The 21,236-nt window shown below is 33.8% G+C and overlaps 1 protein-coding gene across 23 annotated transcripts in view; it reads right to left on the bottom strand.

The window, feature by feature from the left end:
- The window catches only part of Hdac9 (histone deacetylase 9), an 849,535-nt gene that overhangs the window by 370,848 nt on the left and 457,451 nt on the right, over window positions 1-21,236 (bottom strand). For 16 of the 23 annotated variants that reach the window (XM_063233991.1, XM_063234068.1, XM_063234058.1 and 13 more), the window contains 4 exons: window positions 18,369-18,610; window positions 14,461-14,611; window positions 13,310-13,436; window positions 10,981-11,102 (listed from right to left, as the gene is read on the bottom strand). In XM_063233991.1, coding sequence (XP_063090061.1) covers window positions 10,981-11,102; window positions 13,310-13,436; window positions 14,461-14,611; window positions 18,369-18,610 — 642 coding nt within the window. The remainder of the gene's footprint in view (window positions 1-10,980; window positions 11,103-13,309; window positions 13,437-14,460; window positions 14,612-18,368; window positions 18,611-21,236) is intronic. The other 7 variants (XM_063234012.1, XM_063234079.1, XM_063234114.1 and 4 more) reach the window with 3 other exon arrangements.

The following is a 21,236-nucleotide window of genomic DNA, read 5'->3' as shown; positions in this document are numbered from 1 at the left end:
GTGAAAGCGTTTAGCATAAAATACATCATTCCCTCCAAAACAGGATCATGACAAGCTAGGCAGGAGTCACTTGCTGATGTTAATCTCTAGAAATGATCTATAATTGTCAATTTATAAAAATACCATTGCTTAAATGTGAATCTATCACCTGAAAAAAACTGATAAATTAGACTGTAAAGAAATTTTTTAATGCAATACAGATTTAAAAGTGGATAACAAGATTTGGTTTCACTCCCAACGTGTAAAAAGCCTGAAAAGCAGCAATCTTTTTTTTCAGTACTGGGTATAGAACCCAGGGCTTTTGTACTGAGGTAAACCTCTGCCTAGTATTTTATTTTATTTTATCTTGTCATATTTTATTTTATTTTTTTTATTTTATTTTGACTCAGGGTCTCACTAAATTGTAAGTTGCTCAGGTTGGGCTGAAACTTGCTATCTTTCTGTCTGATTCTTCCAGACAGCTGGCATTACAGGAGGGCAGTATCACACCTGCTTTGAAAATTTTTATCCCCATCCTAACACCTAGAAAGCTGAGCAAACTAGCACTGAAAATAATTTTCTTAATTATATCAAAGTATTCAGGTCTCAGGGCAAACCAACCCTAAAATCTGAAGGAACAGCAAAATACAGAGACTCACAGTTTATATAAACATACTGAGAGAAAAAGTCATTAGCAGCAGTATGGGCACAAATACTTAGGGTACTGTATACAGTTCCTTATCCGTGCTCTGTATCACTGTCCCCTGCTCTGCTTCCTGGCTGACATGAAGGAGGCCGTTTTACCCTGCCACACACCGCCGCCGTAACATCTTGGGGACAGCCATTCATGGACTAAAACACGAGCAAATTATTTCCTCCTTTAAACTGTGGGTATTGTGTTTTACCAAGAAGAAAGCTGACTAATAACATGTACCCAGATTATTTTTTTATAATCAAAATATGCCCTCCAAAAGAAAATATTTTATACAGCCTGAGTAGAGCAAAAGGGCAATTAGTTAATTCCACCCCCTACAGCCTTCATTTCTCACTGAAGAAAAGGAAAAAGGCAAGCAAAGAAATTTTCCTGTAGTCACAGAACATGGAATGAAGTCCACAAAAAATGAGATATAATCATAAGATTACATAGCATTTCTCTTGCCCAGGACCTTACTACCAAATCCGCAGGGTTCCAAATCCTCAGGTACAAGAAGAGTGGATTAGAAATGAGGGGGAGATTCAAGACACACTCTGCAGAAGGAAGAATTGTTTTGGAAACACCAAGACAATAGGGGAAGAAAAACAAACAAACAAACAAACAAACATGGAAACTGAAGTCTCTGGCATCGACAGCTACGGCAAATATTAAGCAGAGCCAGATTAACATAAAATCTCACGCCAAAGGAATCACTACACCATTTCCATTTTCTAACACATCAGTCCAGCTATCAACAAAATTACAGAGCAGTAAAAGACAAAAAAAAAAGTTTGAAAAGCCAAAGGAAATGTAAGCCTGACTCAGATATGACACAGGTACTAGAATTATCAGGTTAACTTAAAGTAACTCTGAGTAATACAGTAAAACTTCCAAGGGGAAAAAAAAAATGATGGCATGGAACAGACAGGTAATGTAAACAGAAAAATAGAAACTCTAGAAAAATATAAAAAGAAATGTTAGACAAAAAAATCATGGTAAGAGAACTGATGGGCTAATATGTAGACTGGACACTGCTGAGGAGAGAATCAATGACCATGAAACAGGTAAGCAAAATCGAAAAGGAAAAGAAAGAAAGGAAGGAGGAAGGAAAAGAATTTTTAAAAATCCAAGAATTTCGTGGTGTTAAAAGAATTTAAAAAATCCAAGAACCTCGTGGTGTTAAAAAATGCATAACTTAAATCTAATGGGAATATCAAAATTGAAGATCTAAAATAAACATACCTGATAATTATCCAAAATTAATGACAAATAACCATCAACAGCTGAAGGAATCTTGATGAACATAAAAGAGGACAAATACAACAACACACAGGCAGATCATGTTCAAACTACGGACAACCAAAGAGGAATAAGACTTTAAAAACAAGGAGGCACTTTTTCTATAGAATAGCAAGGATAAGAATTATATCAGATTTCTTCTAAGAAATCATGTTTCAAGAAGAGTTCAGTGAGGCATGCAAAGTGTTATATGCAAAAAAGATACCAAATTAGAAATACGTAATGACTAAAATTATCCCTTAGATATGAAGGAAAAATACTAAAGATTTTCCTAAGCAAAAATTGAAGGAATTCATTGACAGTAGACCTGTATTGCAAAACAAAAACAAAAACAAAAAACAAAACAAAAACCCAAATGTTAAAGTAAGTTTATCAACAGTCATGAAAAGAGTATAGCTCAGAAACTCTGATCTCTGTTAAGAAAAGAAAAGATGAAGGTAACATTTTTATTTTACTTTACTTTAGATATTTATTTTATTCTTTGGCAGTATTGGGAATGAACCCAGGGCCTCCACACTGACCTAGATCACTAACCTTTTATGTTCTGTTTAAGTCAAGGTTTCACTAAGTTGGCCAGGCTAGCCTTGAACTTGTTATTGTTCTGTATCAGCCCTCCAAAGTATTAGTATTATAGGTGCTCACCAACACACCAAAGTTAGTTTTTTATTAACTGATAAAATAGAAATCATGAATTTTAAAAAGATAATAAAACAATACTATGAAAAACTCCTTGGTCTCAAGTTTAAAAATCTACAGGAAATTAATCCTTCATACAAAAAACACAATTTTCTAAGCCATGCAAAGAAAAATGAATGAATATATCTGAATGAATATATCTACATCTTAGGAGAAAAAAGGAATCAATAACTGTCCAGATGGTTTCACTAATGAATTTTGATAAACATTTTTAAAAATGTGGCATAATCTCTTCCAGAGAAGACAAAAAAAAGGAATATTTCCTAAGTAATTTTATGAGGCTAGCATTATTATATGATCAAAAAATAGGTACATTTAGGAATAGATTACCATGTGTTCGTATCTTTCATGAACATTCTCATGAAGATTCAAAAATCTTCCAAAAGTTATCAATGAAATGCAACAATGAACAAAAAGAATTAAGCACACAAACAAATGAGATTTGTAATAAACATAAGGGGCTGGTTCACCATTTGCAAACTGGGTCATGTAGTCATTATATCAAACAGACACAAAACGAAAATCATAACCATTCAGTTACTATAGAAACACATTTGATAGTATTCAATTCATAACTCTTAGGAAAAGTAGAAATACAGAAAAGCCTTCAAATTGATAAAGAATGCAAATAGAAAGCCCACAGCTAACACCATACTTATTTGGTGAGAAAAAACAAGGTGCATTTCTGCCAGTTATTGGTAACAAGACAATCACGTCCCTCTTACTTTTCCTAATTGCCATCAACCTGAATGTCCTAACTAATACATAAGCATGAAAAGGAAACAGCAGGTATACAGGTTGAAAATAAACAAATAATTCTGTTTACAAATAGCATGCCTATCTGCCTACGGAGAAAATCTCACATCATCATCAACAAAACTTCTGAAACTATTAAGCTATTTGGAAATTCTACAATATATAAGACTCTATTGTTTTGTTTTGTTTTTTGGTGCTGAGAATTGAAGTGAAGGGTCTAATGCACAGCTACACTCCACAGACAATACCAAGTTACTATGAAAAGTCAACTGCCTTCCAGTATAGTAGTAACAAACCACTGGAATTTGAAATGCAAACTACAATACACTTACGTGATTCATATTTATACAATATTTCTATTTCTATGACTATATTTGTATCACTAAAGTGAAGTAATTAAATACAAATCAAACAAAATTATACATAGGAACTCTAAGAGGAAATCTACAAAGCCTTGAGAAAAGAAACCAAAGTTCAAAAGAGAAAGTTATTTGTGTTCATGGGTAAAATTTAATACTGCTTGATGAAAATTCTCCCCAAATTAATCTACAGATTCAAGACAATGGCAATCAAATTGTAAGTAAGTTATTTGGTGGATATCAATGACACAGATCCTAATGTTTATAGAGAAAGGCAAAAGACAAATTATCCAACATAATAGTGAAGAAGAACTGGCAAAGTGATGTTACCCAACTTTAAAAATCACTATAAAACTATAGTAATGTACACCATGTGACAGATGTTCAAAAACAAAACAAAACAGACAAACCAATGGGTCAAAATAGAGGCTATTAATAAACTGATCTTTGACAATGGAACTAAAGCAACTAACTGAAAAACAGATGACAAACTTTTGACAAATGCTGTTGGCAAAATTGAATGCTCACATCAAAAATAATGAATGTAAACAAAGACCTTACACCTCTCTGTAAAACTAAAATGCATTACAGCTCTAAGTATACTACACAGAGCTGTAAAAGTGTTTCAGACAATACAGACAGACAAAAATCTATGACCTTGGGTTTGAAAGTGAGTTTTGGACATCAAACTTAAAAACATAATCTATAAAAGAAAATATTGATAATGTTAGCTTTATTAAAATTAGAATCTGTTGTGTTGTGAAATAACACTGATAAGAGGATCAAGAAAACCACAGACTTGGGGAAAATGTTTGTAAAATACTGAAGCTGACAAGATAGGCAGTTTCTTACAAAGCTAAATACCCTAAGAGCCAGCCAATGCGGCCCTAAGTATTTCCCCAAATGGGATGAAAACACACCTACAAAAAAATCCTGCACAAAAATATATATAGCAGCTTTATTTATAATCAAAAAACTAAAATGTCTTTCAATAGGTAAACAGACAAACTGTTTATGTATTCATCAATATAACTACTATTATCCAGCAATACTATTAAATGAGATTCAAGCCAGGAAAAAACATGAAGGATTTTTATTTCTTTAGAGGAGGATTCTGAGGATGGATCTCAGTGCACATCTCTAACTCCTTTTTCATTCTCCATTTTGAGACAGTGTCTCTCTAAGTCACTAAATTGCCCGGGCTAGGCTTACACTCATGGTTTTCCCGCCTCATCATCCCTCAGTGCTAGGATTACAGTTATGTGACCCCACAGGAGGGAAGACACAGAAGAATCTTAAAAGTGTATTTTCCGTAAGAGAAACCACTTTGAGAAAGCCACATACAGTATGATTCTATTTGTTCGACATTCTGTAGGGCACAAAACTATACAGACAACAACAGCAACAACACACAAAACAATCACTGGTTATCAGGGATGGAATGCAGTAGGGATGAACAGGTTAAGTCCAGGGAATGTGTAAGGTAAAGACATTATTATGTGTTATAATAGTGATACATGAAATGACATCATGCATTTGTTAAAATCATTAAACTTTATAACACAAGGTAACTCTCAATGTGAGTTATAGACAATATGAATAATAATTTACTCATAATGGTTCATATCAAAATATATTGATAATGTGAGAAGGTATCAATCTGAGAACTGTGCTCAAGCTTTCTGTAAATTTAAAACTCTTCTACAGAGTAAAGATGAATTTAACAAAGAAGTCAAGTAGAAATTAATACTCAGTTTGGTCCTAGTAAGCACAGAGCATCAATTAGAGCTCCTCATATGGTAAAGAAATGAAACAAGCCTTCTGTTGCTTTTGGACAACATGCCGGGTTCTGAAATACCAGAAGTTAAAATCTTTATTCCCATAATCAAAAATTATTAAAAATCTTTATTCCCACGGTGATGTCAGCTTTAAAAGTCACACACGACTGTACTTGAACATGCTTAGCACTTTGTCCTCAGTTTACTTATTTTGTCAAGGAAAGTAGGGAAATATAAGATTTTAAAAAGATATTCAGCAACAAAATGAGATTTAGTTTTGACCTAATGAAAATAAATAAAACAACATAAAGTCAAGATCAAGCTCTCCCTGTATCTTAGGCATGATTCTAAGGGCTGTGGGCATATCACATACTGTATGCATCAAGAACCAGCATTATCCCTATTTAACTGGTGAAGGGATCACAGCCTAGAGAAGTTACATTAGCTAAATCTGCAGAACCAGATTTCAAACTGTAGATTCAAAGCTTGCATCACAGTACCACACTGTTCTCAGTACCTGAGAACTAGTATAAATTAAGCAAGGTTCAACACAACAACAAAGCTCAGAGTTCCAAAATATATGAAAAAGTTCCAGTGTTTGTAACCTGGGATACGATTTTGAGGAGATGTTTCATATGCATAAGTGCTACCATGGAACACCTTTGTAAGACTATGTACATTCATGTGCATATAAAATGTGTACCAGGGGGAAAAAAAGAATGTGCACCAGCTAGGAGGAGGAAGAGAAACAAGGGGAGAGAGAGAGAGAGAGAGAGAGGCAGGAGAGAGGGAGATAGGACAAAGAATAAAATAGATTTTAAGGCATTTTTAAAAATCTTGTATTCATTTTGAATTACAGTAACTTGAATGGGTCACCAAGGTACCACAACATAACTGCTGATGGCTATACTGAAGGAGATTTATAAAGCTATATATCTCATCTTTGCCTCTTTGCCAATTTACTCAGTGGAAAATGCCATTGGCCTTCCAAAACCTTAACTTATGCTTGGACCCCTTCCATCTTTGAGTCTTATTCTTGTGTTGCTGACCATTAAAACGAATATTTCAGTAGGGCTGGAACAGTAATATTAGCCCAAGCCAAGCTTTATATGGCTTGTGCACTTTAAGAGGTTAATCTACCCGGCCAGCTAGTTTTGTTCAGAAGTATTAAATGGAAAGACTGTAAGATTCAAAGAAAGGCAAAGTTCACTGGGTAAGACCTCAATAACATAATGGTATATAAAACCTCTAGATTTTTTTTACCATAATATTTTATGAAACTTGTGTGTACTCACTGGAACAAAATCCAAATTAAATTGTTTTGAAGGTCAGTTCAAAGTCACTGAATATGTAGTAGTATCTCTGGGAGAAATATGTACTGTTTCAAAACTGTGTGGACCCAGAAGCTTGCTTTCCCTACTTTAAAATTTATTACCAGTCTAGCGGTATACTGTAAGAGGAGAAAAAGTTACCTGCTGCAGCTATAACATTACTTGGGGCTAAAGCATCAAGTTCATTAAACTATTCCAAATTTATCAACACATCCTTCTGTTAGAGAACAAAAGAAATCACAGAGCATAATTCTAGCAGGAAAAATTACTGCAAAAAATACAAAAATTAAGAACAATGTGTTATTCTCAACATCAAATACAATTATGTAAATTAAAGCCTTTGATTGTTGTTGAAAGTAGCCACAGACACCTAAAATCTCTACATTTAAAATGAACTAGAAATGGGCATGATTAGAGTGAACTATTAGTATTATTTTGATATTTCTCAAATATCCAGAGTTTTGGATGAGGGATGACTCTCCTAGGGGGAAGGAAGTAAAGGTCCATTCTGCATGACAAAGGTCAGATTTCTGCAGGCAAAAGACTTCTGTAGTTCACTGTTCCTAGGCTGTCACTCCTAGGGGAGTCTGCCTAAAGGTCAGGAGAGGTTCCAAATTTTGCTTACTGCTTAGGGGACACCCCAGGGCTACCTTAATCAACTTAAGGTCATTCGGAATTTCTTACCCTAGTTCTAGTTTCAATGTCTTAAATTAGGTCACATAAATAACTCAGACTGAAGTTGATGCAAAATTAAAAGCAGTATTAACAAAAGATAAAACCCACTCATTTAGCAATACCTTTTAAGTCTAAAACTGAGTGCAGTGAAATTCATAATCTGGCACCATTAGCAAAGCATGATTTTACAATAGCTAGCCTGGTATTTTGGCTACATGATGTATGATGCTACTCTAGATTCATTTTAACATTACATGGTTTTATACAAAAATACTATCATCCAGTTTCTCTAATCACCACCCACACTTTACTATGGTAAGATTTCACTGTTTGCTTTTTTTTTTTTATATGACTTTTAAGTCACTGAAATACAATACTGAAGCAAAACATGTTATTTGAAAATATTTCAATGCTCTTCTAGTGAGTGCAAATATATGTCTCAATTATCTCACAACAGAATTGGCAATATACCAAATGGTTCATATTTCTAATGGTTGGAAGAGTTCTGCCTATTTGTAATTAGTGAAGGTTATCTCTAAGTATTTTATATAGCATGTAAAAAACATCTGGATTTAATTATATCATACTTTCTTAGACAATGGGAATTGAATTAGGAATAATTTGAAACCCCTAAAGAGATATTAAAGTATTAGCGGCTATTCAAGAACTTTATTGCTACAATGCTTAAAAATGTTTCATTCTACAGATCAACAGTCTGCCACTTCATAAACATCAGATTTTCAATTTAAAAGGAAGAAATTTGAAATACTGGGCAAATACAGAAAATCTATCACTGGAAAAAATCAGGAATTTTCAGTATTACATTGCATAAACCAGCACAGCAAATGTCTTTTGTATTTGCATAGAGTTGAATAAAGGTATATAACATATATCCTGGGCAGGATTTCTCTTTGAGTTTTGTTGTGGATTGAGAGTTTCAGTGAGAATAAATTAACAGCTTGTTATTCATTCTTCACAGTGGAAAAACCTACGCTGTTCTCATGGAAACAGTAGGATACAAAGTATAAGTTTTTAGTATTTATCCCTACATTTTAAAAAAGATCAGATTTTCTTTCTGGATGCTTACTGGTCCCAAATGTCACTTTTTAAACAGAGTAGCAGCTCTGTACTGAAATTTCAATCTCCCAGTGCTAAGAATATATTCAAGGCTGTGTGCTCAGCAGGATAGAAGCCTTCCTCTGTAGAAGTAACTGTATCACTCATCAGTAACCTTCTGCCATAGAGGATTCTGTATTTTCTTTCCTTGGAGGGACTCCTTGGGCCCTGGAATGGCAGTACTGCCCTGAGACCCGGGGCAATATTCACATAATCTCTCTCAATAGCTCTTATACATGCCATTGGTATAACTAAATGTCAAGGCTTATATCAAAGCCCCCACATTCTACATCTCATCTCCTTTATGGATCAATTTTCATAAACTATACTCATGTTTTAGAAATAGATTGAGGCTCACTCTTGGCTTTCTTCCTTTTATCCAAGAGAAGTTTATTTATAAGCAAAGCACTATGATTTGTATATAATAGTGTGAAATTCTGATGCCATGCATAAAGCTCAATCATTTTTGCCTTTGTATAAGTTTCTACTGAAGTATTTAACTACACATATCATTTTATAAATACAAAACTCTTTAGGCTATAAAAACAAAAAGGCACAGACTGCTTTATGAATCCAATCATCTCTTCCCAGTACTTTGCACAATGTGAGGTAGACAGTAGGTTATAAATTCTAATTCATGACTGATTTTATTTTTAAATCTTCATTATGTGACAGTTAAATTGCATGCCAGAACCTAGCTTAAATGTGTGTTTTTATAATCTATATCCATTTTAATTACTCAAAATTGCTTAGAGAATGAAGATAATTTGAAATAATTATCAAATTTTAGATTTTACATACAAATTACAGATATCTATTCTTCTTCAAGTGGACCTAAGTAAAACTGAATAAACTACACTGTCTTCTATAAATACCTTCCCAAACCAATGGTAGGTATAAAAAAATTAAATTAAGAATTATCTCTAAAGAACTGTATTTGGCAAACACTGTAGGACTTTACATACCCAAATGCTACTTGTGAGTACAAATATCTAGTTAATGTTTATAAATGTTTATTAAAGCTAAAAGCATATAACACATTAAATGTACAAATATCAGAGTACTCAAAAAACTGAGAAAAAATATACGTACTTTAAAGTTACCAGACTGTTTACTAAACTCCCAACAAAGCTTTATTGTGCTTATTTCCTCAACAAATTGTAACATGACTATGAAGTATGATCAAAATATACAGTGAATGTTTAACATTTAAACAATTATGGTAAAAGAAAATAGTTTTAATTAACCCCCTAAACATCCTCTTGCTTCAAATGTACATATCCCATTGTTCTCATCAGCGTCTAAAGCAGTTGAAGAAGTCTCTCTTGCCTGTCTTTATGAAGTATGATAAAACGTGGTGAATTGGGTGGTACTGCAGAGTACCACCCAATGGAAAGCTCAGCTCACAAAAACATCCCAGGATCTTCTCATCCACCTAATTCAACAAACTGAGCCCCAAGTCACTTCCGGCTCTTCCCAAAGTCAAAATGAGCATCAAAAGTAAACGGTTTGAATCCATGAAGGATACTGAAGCACTTGGAGTAGCACAATTGAAGACATTCATGAAAGAAGACTTCCAGAACCGCTTCAGACGGTAGCAAAAACAATAGGACACAAAGTAAGGAGGAGAATGTGAAGAGGACTAATGACGATGTGATATTTACTGTTTATTTTTAAGTAAACATTCACTGTAGTTTAAATCACACCTTATTTACAGAAGCATTAGGTTTGTATCTTCATTCTCAGTAATGAAGATGTGGAGTTCTGTGATCCAAGAGGCAACTCACTTACTCAGGAGTAAGCCTTAGCCTTTCCCATTTCACTACACCAACTAAATCTAAGATTGAAAAAATGTTTTTCAAGCAAGAAAAAGTTCATTACCAGCACTTTTGTAGTTAGTGGTTGAAACAAACAAACAAAAACAGCTAATGGAGAAAACTAGAGGTCCTTACTAATGGAAAATAGTTACGTTTTCTGAGAATCAAGTTTATATTTTCCTTTATTCTACCCATTATTGCTAATAGGAAAATAATTTGTCTAAAAATCAAATATAGTAAATTATTAAAAGGGCAGTTTGATTATGCAATGAACCAAATGATTAAGAGATAAGCAAGAAGTATGCTGTGTGTGCATGTGTGTACGTGTTGTGTTACGTGTATTACTTATGCTGGGATGAGGGAAGGCGGGTCTAACATCTATAATTTAAGTCCTTTGGCTTTCCCCTGGAGTAGGAAGAATAGAACTATGGGTAGGTATATTATGGAAGAGCAACTGGGGTTCCTGTTAAAACAGCTTACCAGTTTTTCGAAGAGGGAAATCATCCTTGGCATCTTGGGTTCCTGGTAATGTATATTTGTAGGATGGAGATGTTCCACTAAGGGGTGGAGAGCTTTGATCCAATGATGTGTGGTGGGCAGCCCTACAAAAGACAAAGAATTTTCATTGATGCTGGAGTTTTTATAGCATGTTGGTCAGTAATAATCAGTTGCATATGCTGTACACGTGCCTCTGCTGTGTTTATGTTCTTTCTCTGTAGTGCACACAAACCACAGCCTTATGTAACTGAGTTCATGCAATGGTATGCTGGAGAATGATACAGGATTTCTAAGAATGACTGTCATATTTTTGGTCTTGTAGTCCCATAGAAAAGGCCACTAAAAGTGAAAATTTACCAAGATCCTGACCTTCTGATGGTTGGAGAATATTGGGGATGTTTACACAAGAGCCACATTAGTGAAAAGTCATCACTTGTATCCTTTATAGACAACAATGTAGAACAACCAAGATGAAAGGAAAGATAAATTCAGGCTTCGTTTTTAAAAATTTCTCATGTACATGTGGGTAGCTTGTTTACTGGAAAGACACCAAAGGTCTCAGGTGTCATGATTTCTGTAGCAGTTCCAAAGATGTGGACTAGAGATCACACTCTTCTTCAATATGAAATCAATTTTAATTTTTTTCTCTTTTCTAAGTGACTTTACTGAAAAAGACACAACTCTGCTACTGAAGCAAACACAGATTACCCAATAATACAAACACGTACAAATATTAAAAATAGTGAAGGCAATGTACAATGCATAATATTACTAGGACAATAACTATTCTATTATTGTTTGCTCTAGTAATTGTCAAGAATAAATGAGAATCTCAACTGCTTATAGCTAACAAAAACAGAATAAAATTCAGATCCAAAATTGATGATTTCTGATTACCTGAAGTTCAATTCCATAAAAACAAGAAAGGATTGATAAATAACATGTGTAATTCATCACCATTACACTCAAGAAAACAGCTGCAGAATTTTTAACTGATAAATTATTTGCACTTAGTAGTTTTTCATTAAAATATATATATTTAAAATGATGGTCATAAACACAGCTTTAATGTGGAAGGAATTATGAATTAATTAATTTTGAATGCAATTTTAAGTACAAAAATTATTTTAAAGTATTTTGTAAGGTTGATTAAACATCTGAAAATCTTCAGAGGTTTACCTGGTTTCTCCAGGTAAAAAACATATACAACTGAATTATACAGGATGAATTGTAAAACTATACAAAACATTCTAGAGTCTGTCTGCTACCTTTTTTGTTAAGACAGAAAATGTCAGGTATCTATAAAATAGACTTATGTACAGTAACTGTTTTACAAAACCTGGATGTTTCTAGTTTCCATGTAATAATGAAGTAGTTATTTCTTTCCTGGATGATGTGAGAATTAAAAAATACATTCATGGAAAATCCTCTAGTCATTCAGAGATCACATTTATGAGAGAAACAGAATCATTATCTATTAACCTATTATCCAAATATGATTTGCCTATCAATTTTTTGCGACGGCTTTTAAAAATACCAGATCATTCATATTTTATAGAAATAGGAATTATGTACCACATAATATCTCTTTACTGGAGTGGGTAAGACAGGATCCCATAAACACAGTAATATCACAGTGTATCATGTTGTCAGCCTGTGTGTTAGAAGCCAAACTATTATTTTACTGGGTAGAAAGAACAAAAGTGTAGTGTGCAGGGGTAAACTAGTCCCTGAAGACTTAGATTTGTGTATTTTGCTACCCCCTTCTCTTCCCTCCTTTCTTTATCCTAAATTCCTTTCCTCCTTCTTTTAATTATTTAGTTCAATCAAAATCATTTGAACTCCTAAAAATAATTTTGACTTCCATTTCACATCAGGCCAAATAAAATATAATCAAATCACAATCTTCCAAACATTATGTATAGATATCACATGTACCATTTGGGAATAGAAAAATGCAAAATACAAATTAATGTCTGTGCTCTAAGCCATCTGTCAGTTACCCATTCCTTGTCCTCAAGATAACACACTCTGGGCTGGGGATGCAGCTCAGTGGTAGAGCCCACGAATCACTGAGCCCTTTTCAATTTTGTGACATTATTTTATAGAGCCTCCCAACAACCCTCCAAACCAGGTACCGTTACTGTCCTCTTTTCATGGAGAAGGAAACAAATGCTCAGAGAACTCTAGGAACTTGCCCCAGGCCACAGAGCCGAGCAATAGCAGTCTTGGGATCTACACTCAAAATGGCTAAATATAGAACATATGCTCTTTAACCTTGAGAATAAAAACAGCCAAACACTGAACATACGTGTACCAGAGCTTGGGATGGCGGCTCACGGAATGATTTTTTCCATTAGTTGGAGTGTCTTTTGTTGCTGATTTACTCAATAGGAATTCTTGAAGCTTCTGCTTTACTTCAGTACTTGCCACCGCTCCTGTGACACACACACACACACACACACACAGTGAGAGAGAGAGAGAGAGAGAGAGAGAGAGAGAGAGAGAGAGAAAGAGAGAGAGAGAGAGAGAGATTGTGAGTTGTATGCTTTCCCACCTCTAGAATATTTAACAAGTAAGTAACTTGTTACATCTTACATCACTGGTCACAGCACAGAAGTTTTCCTATTAAGAAAAGAAAGTAGAGTCTAAATAGGCTTTAGAAAATGGCATTGTGATGCTTCGCAACTATTACTTAAACTGCCAATTTTCAAAAGACCTTCAGTGAGTTGTCTAATTGCTTTTCAGAAAGGGGATTCCAAGATTATTAGTTTAAAAAATACTGCAGGGGAAAAAAAATACTGTACATTTTTAAAAATCAGGAATCCTGGGGTTCTAAATTACATCTCTTAAACATATTAAAATAGTCTTTCTGAGTTTCTATATTAAAAAACAAGTAACACTTTAAAACACCCCTTTAAGCGTTACACAAATAAATATTGCTGACAATTTCAGTTCAAGTCATCAAGTTTTAAACCTCGCTGCGACCTGCGTTTGAACTGGCCTAATACAGCGGAATTATTTGGATCTGTCTCCCTCTTGTGGATGGTTCTTTTACAAGTGTTCTGTTTTAAATCTTCCCAAAGTCTGAGTTGGCAGGAACTAAACGGAGGTAAGGCATGATTGACAGAGTATTTTACTGGGCAAGAGTAAGGAAAGCAGAGGGAGGAGATTTGGGGATAGTTTTATTATTAAACAAGATTGCTCACAATATATTGCCTTTATGTGACATTGTTTTTTAAATCCAAATGAGCAGAAATTCAAACCTGTGTCAACACTGTGTTTACTTCTTTAGATGCTTCCAGATTGAATAAAGAGAACTGATATGCAAATGCAAGATTATTACACTGGAGTCTTTTTTTTTTAAAGAAACACAGTTTTTGACAACTTTAATTCCACTCATTCTCAGGCTCCCTTCTGAATGATGCCCAGAGAGCCCATCTTTCACCCGGTGCCTCTTACGTTCTCGTCCTCTGTCTTTGCCTCTGAGAGGAGGGAGCTGCTGTTCTCTACGATGCCTCTCCACTTCCTGTTCTTGCCTCTGCTGCTCCAGCTTCTGCTCCTTTTCTAGGAGTTCTTGTTGCTGTTTTATGGCTAGAAGTTCCTGTTGCAACTTGCGAGAAGAGAAAGACATGAGAGTGTGCAATTTCTTTAAGCTTCGTAGTTATCACTGACTGACCAAAATTGAACTGTTAGGAGCTTTTGGAACTTGTTTGTGTTAATTTATAATTATTACTCTCTCTTTTTTAAAAAAATATTGAAATCTGAACATAAGCCACTCGTGTCAAGATGGTCTCAGCATCATCAAGCTCATTTCTAGGAAACAATGTTTCTTGTGACTTACTAGCAAAAATAATTAATAAATCTAATCCGAGCTTATAGTTTCTATCGATTAAACTTCTAGTTCTCTTAACAACTTTCCTAAATACATACAAAATATGAACAGGGTAAGGCAGGCACAGCCCAGAAGTCTATTTTACAAAGTCTCTCACATTATAAATAAAAAACTGAGATTCTCCATTCTTAGCCTGAGAAATGGTGTCAAAATTATCAAGGTGAATAGAATGGTGAGATATGACTTAATTTGGGGTAAGTCTACTTGAAATAGAATAAAGGCTAAAAATGTCAAAATTTTATAGAGGAAATTTTCAATAGACTTTCAAGCTACACTTTAGGTTCTTCTTTCAAATAGTAGGTGTCTTCAATCTTTCATCTAATACATGAAAACCTCAAGATTAGAGACAATGGTCAAAATGAAATCACTTGCATAAAACTACACGCTAATGCACAATTGTTTAGGTTTCTGAATTCCTTTAATCCTCTTCTAAAAGATGAATAACATGAATATGAAACATTTTTAGTAGCTATCTTGAGCTGTCAGCTTCCTTCCAAACTGTGAAACACATATCTACAGAGTATTGCAAATGTGCCCAGTGAGGAATAACTTTGAGTTCTACTTAGCCTCTGACATTACTAGACAGGGGATCTCGACAGGTCACTAAACTACTTGGAGTGTTGGTTCCTCATAGGTATGAAAAAGAATAATTTCCCTCACATAACATATTCCCAATGCATGTAAAATTTAGTTTTTGCGCATGTGAATCATACTCATTTTGAAAGCATATTTTGCTACTTTATTTTAGATAGGTACCTAAAATTCTGGATTTTATACTAAAAAGTAACAGAAATAAAAATAAAAAGCTAAAAGGAATGGCATCAGGGTCACTCTGGGCCAAGAGGAAGGCACCTCTGTGGTCAACCACGACAGCCTTACCACTCCCAAAGGACATGGTCAGAAGCACTTCTGAGTACTCTTCATTTCAAAATCTTTGGCATTTTGGCTGATATATCAGTCCCTTAATGGATGTTTTTAGATGTTTACTGTTGCTTAAGAATTCATAACTGTTTAAATCCTGCTTCAGTATGAATTCTATACAGATTCAGTGCTTTACTCAAAGACTTGATGCAATCCAATTTATCTCTCTCTTAGAAATTTAGAAGAGCACATGATTTAATTACCATAGTCACTATTCTTAAAAATATTTCAGGGATGAAGTATAGGGGGGAAAAGGAGAAAGAAAGAAAACTTTACCCCTTTATTTGCAGTTGTTCTGGGTCATAAGTGAGGCAGAGTGACTTAGGAACTTTGGAGAAAGACAAGGCAAGACTACAATTTCTGGAACAACTACTTCCTGGCTGTGCAACTTTGGAAAGTTATATTATTTCTCTCTTCCTTGGTTTACTACGTGGAAAAATGGCACAACATCTAATTCAACAGATGTTGATTGCTAAAGAAGCCAGAGGTCCAAAAACTAATACAGTTAAGTCATCATGCATTGTCTTCTTCATAGAAAATCTAATCAAATATTAAAGGCATCAACTTTTAGCTTTACTCATAAAAAAGTAACAAAATTAAACAGTTGAAAGGGCAAACTGCTTTTGAATCTTAAAGGAAAATTTAAAATACGACTTTGACTTCTGAGAAAACAACTTATTACTTTGGTAAAATCAGTTTAAAAGCTACAATTTCCTTTTTTATTATTTAATACCCCTTATTCTCTTCAGAGCCTCTTTTCTAAAATTTTCCAAATGTCAACAAATTCACTATATCATTTTGTTCATTTCATAGAAAGAGTTATCTACTTGCTACAATTAGCTTTTGAGTGAAATCAAATAAATTAATTTCTTTAAAGATTGCATTATTAATTTTATAGCTATAAAGACACCAAAGATAAATTAATAATGCTATTAATTTAGCAGTATTGCTCTGTATTCAAGAAAATAAAAACTCGCACATAGTAGCAAAATAACTACATAATTCTTTATGGTAAAGTACACAGATTTTATTTATGCATCATTGCCATTATAACAAGCTTGGGAAGACTGAAGAAAAACTCTAGACACGAATATTTCTATTAATGTTTCAAAGGTTAAACTAAGTGCTTCAGCAGGCATAAAAAGATGTCTATAAACGAAGTCTACTTCAAAATATATCTGTGAGCTACTGACTTCATAAAAGACTCAAAAGAAAATTCTCACTCTTCTTAAGGTATTTATAGATCAATAGCACAAGTACGTAAAGAGTTCCTTTAGTGAAGTTCAGTCACATCAATTTTGGGAAATTAATACAGTATAGGCCTTCTCTCTAAGGAAACATCTTGCAACACACAGAATATATAAAAAGTATACAGAATTTTATCTTCTTGGATACTGCAATATTAATGTGGCAAAATTATATGATATTAGCAAAGGTTAGTTATTTTTATTAACCCCACATCAATGTGCTTGTACTTGGTACCCAAGTAATAAATTACCTAGAAAACAATCTAATAAAATACAATGTAACATGTAATTTATATAGTAAGTTATCACATATTTAAATTATAGTTAATGGAGTTAGATATACAAGTTTTTAGTGTAAATATGCTATCTTTTACTGTCATAATCAAACTAAATATCTGTTTAGGCAAATTTGAAGATCTCTGATTTTAAATATCTCAAATAGTTGAAAAATTTATACATCAAACTAATATTTTTCTTTGAGGATACAAAAGAAGAAATATACAGACATATCTATAACAGGGTATTAATAAATGGGACATCATTTTAAAAATGCTGAGATATAGATATAATATACATATATATTATGTATATATATGTGTGTGTATATATGTATATATATATATATATATATATATATATATATACATCTTTTCCTGAAATAATTTAAACAACTCCAACTTTCGACTACTCAAAAATTTTTAGGTACAGTCTGTACCAATATTTGTATCAGTTTCTCCTGATGAAACTCTCTTCAGCTTTTCATGCTATTTTTTTGAAAATATACATCAACATATTTTCGTATTCTTTAAGGAAGATTAGGATGTATTCATAGCATATAGTTGGTGACCAAAGATTAAAACCCAAAAAATAAATAAAAAACAGAAGAAGAATTTCTCTGTTCCTATGAGATGGCTAACTTATCCTTTCTGGTAAATATGATATGCGGATCCCTTAGAACGTTAACATGTGCCTTGCCAGGCTCAAGGACCTTGATGGTGAGAAGATATGGCAAATGAACACACAGAAGGGAATCTAAGTGAGGGAGAAGCCACAGCATTATTCCCATCTAGTGATTCTGCAGCTAAGGAATCAAAGTGGCAGAGGCTTCTTTGAGAAGCAAAGTAGGTGTTTAGCAAGTACTTACTCAAAGTTCCCATCAGTAAAATCACAGTTCCCCTCAAACCATCCATCTATGTCTTCACCACAGTGAAACTTCCCTGTTAACACTCCCCTGGGTACGTCTCACACCCATGCCATGGCTCAGGTGCCCACACTAAAAAGGTCACAGACAAAGAAATATTTGCTACCTTGATGTGCTCCTGAAGCTGAGCCTGGTGCTGCCGTGTCAAGTTCTCGTGCTGTTTCTGAAACTCTGCTATCAGGAGCTGCTTCTGGATTTGTTGCTGCTGCTGGATAAGAAGTAACTCTTGCTGCAGCTGCTTCTCACGGACGACAGGGTCCACTACTGGCATCATCATCCTGAGGTCTGTCCTTAAGTCTAGGGGTGAGATGGGCTCCAGGCCCACAGGAACCTCTGACTTCACATCCACTGGAAATCCACGAACAAAGAAAGAGCACGGGGGATAGAAAATTGGAAATTAACACACAGATCTAAAAGCAAACAAAAAATAAAAGATATTGTACCTGTGCAACAAATCTTTGTCAGTGATTCTAACATGCAATTCTTTTCAATAGCAATTAAAAGTCATCTTTGTTTCAATAAATGGGCCATATTCTGATTTTCACTCAGCAATTCATACTCTGACCAGAAATCTTTATATACCCCCTTTTCAAAGAGATGAGTTCAATTATTCATTGGTATCAAATCATTCATCAGATTCAGTCTACATTCTACTGGAAGTCAACTTGTGACCAAGAAACAGGATACTGTGAAGGGAAAGATGCTATATGAAACAGAACAATTTCAACTAAATCTGTGAAAGTATTAATATTTTTAAATAATCAGAGTCAGAAGTAATATTGTACCTTTAAAAAAAAAGTAGAACATAGAATGTGAAGTATTTGCAGGAGTATGGGACCTAGCCAAGAAAGAATACAAATCTGTAAACCAAAATGGGGGAGATGGTGACTAACCAAAACAAAGATGCCAAATCTAAACACGGAGGAGGGAAAGTAGCCAACTTTCTAAGTGCAGGTTTTTAAACAGTAATCAACGGTATCTCAGTAACCTCATTCCTAAAATAAACAAAGCAGAAGAAGTAGGAAGAAACTTAAAGATTTAAGCTAGCCATTGAGGGATGCAAGACTTGATAAGAATAACTATGAAAGATTACAGTTACATTTATAAAATGTCTATAAAATGCTTAGTACAACTTCAAGCAGATAAGCATGCCACTTCCTAAAAGAATGGTTCAAGTAGGAGAACTCATCAACAGGGTAGATATCTGGATATACTACTTATTTAGGGCTGGTCCATTCTAATTGACCAGTATCCGTGTCAAAGTGGTTTTTAAATATTTTGAATATGACCTCTACGTACAGTAATCAGGAAAGTTTTTGCCATTAAATGAAACACATTCAGTTAAAGGCATTCTGCACAGGAAACTGGATTGTATGGCTCTTCCAAAGAAGTAAGCCGTTATTCAGATCTAAACAATTACTGATGTGGTAAAAAATTCAGACCCAGCAAAGACGGAAATAAGCAAATTACTAACTGAAAACTTATCTGAAAGATCTAAACATCCCAGGAACCAAACAAAATGGTTCTGTGATCTATAAGTCAACTTTGACAAGCAGGCTGCAAGTTTTTAAATGTTACCCTCGTACCTAAATGTCTGCTCTTGTTTTTCTATCTGAACAACACTGAGGATGTTATTAACTCCACTAGGCCTCAGTTCCTTCTCTGCGAAATGGAAATAATTACACTGACAGTAAGGAAAGTACTAAAAGGCTTAAGTGGGGTCATTCAAGTGAAATCACTCATTCAATGTACTAAGAGACCAAAGCACATCCCTCAATTAAAGCTTTGTTTTTGTTATATAAAAAATGGAAGTATTCTATATATTTAAATAAATCATCAATGATGACGAGTGGCTAGCAAAAATATATGGAGTAAATATGAAAGTAAAATGTAATATGATTTCTACTGGATATTAGAAAATAAAAAGCAGCAAAACATTTGGAAAAATAACAGAGCATACAAATCAGCAACTGAAAATCACCCTCACTAATAGAAAGACTGAAATCATAAAGTGAGAGACAATATCTGATTTTAAGTATTGCATATATAATTCCTGTGTATAAATATATTTATGTGCAAATGGCTCATTATATAAAGTACATGACCAAATTATTTATTGCAAGTGGTACTGCCAATTTTTATAAAACTTCCACAAAATCAACTGTGTCACACATATCAAGATGTGTTAAATATTTCTACCATCTGATTCACATTTTACAACTCTAGAAATACATCTTACAGAGACTATATTAACGGAGAAAAACAGTTCAGTGTCATGTCGTTTATTGGACTACTATTTGTACTATAATTGAAAACCACCAATTTTTAAGGAAATGTCTAACTAAAATATGTCACATCCATTTGGTAAAAAAATATGCAATCTCTAAAAATAATATTTAGAAAGCATTAAAAATGCTATTTTAACATTAAATGAAAAAGTAATAAATGTGACGTTTATGCTACAATAACAATTTAAAATACCTAAGTATAATTAATTTTGTCGATACACCTTTGCTGAGTCCCTTAAAATCTCTGGCTTCATTCTCGGTGTTAGGGTTTAGTAAAAATCTTAGCCCTCACTAAGCACATATTACACTTAGCTTTTTAATCATATTATTTTGTGAATTTTAATAGCAAAGACTGTTGATATACAGAAGAATACATTCTGGACAGAAATATAAATGATTCCCCCTTCTACTTTTCTGTATTCCTCAAAACGTCAACTAACACTGACTATTGTAAGCATCTTAGTTTCGGAGATTCCAGGCCCTACAAAGTTAATATTCATGTGGATTAAAAAAGTATTTTCTGAGAGTTACAAGAGTATAACTTGTCTATAGATGTTAAGGTTTCAAATATTACAGCATTAAATGTCTTCACATGTCATTTGCATGTATGTCCATATCCAGATAAATGTATTAAAAACACAGGTTATTTTTTAATATACTGATGAGAAATTTTCACTGATGGTAAT

The sequence above is a fragment of the Cavia porcellus genome, unplaced genomic scaffold (genome assembly GCF_034190915.1).
Source record: "Cavia porcellus strain 051 isolate PalLab524CR breed Dunkin Hartley unplaced genomic scaffold, mCavPor4.1 scaffold_2, whole genome shotgun sequence".
NCBI classification, from domain to species: Eukaryota; Metazoa; Chordata; class Mammalia; order Rodentia; family Caviidae; genus Cavia; species Cavia porcellus.
Note: the sequence above shows the minus strand (reverse complement) of the source record. Positions and strands in the feature narration are given on the sequence as shown.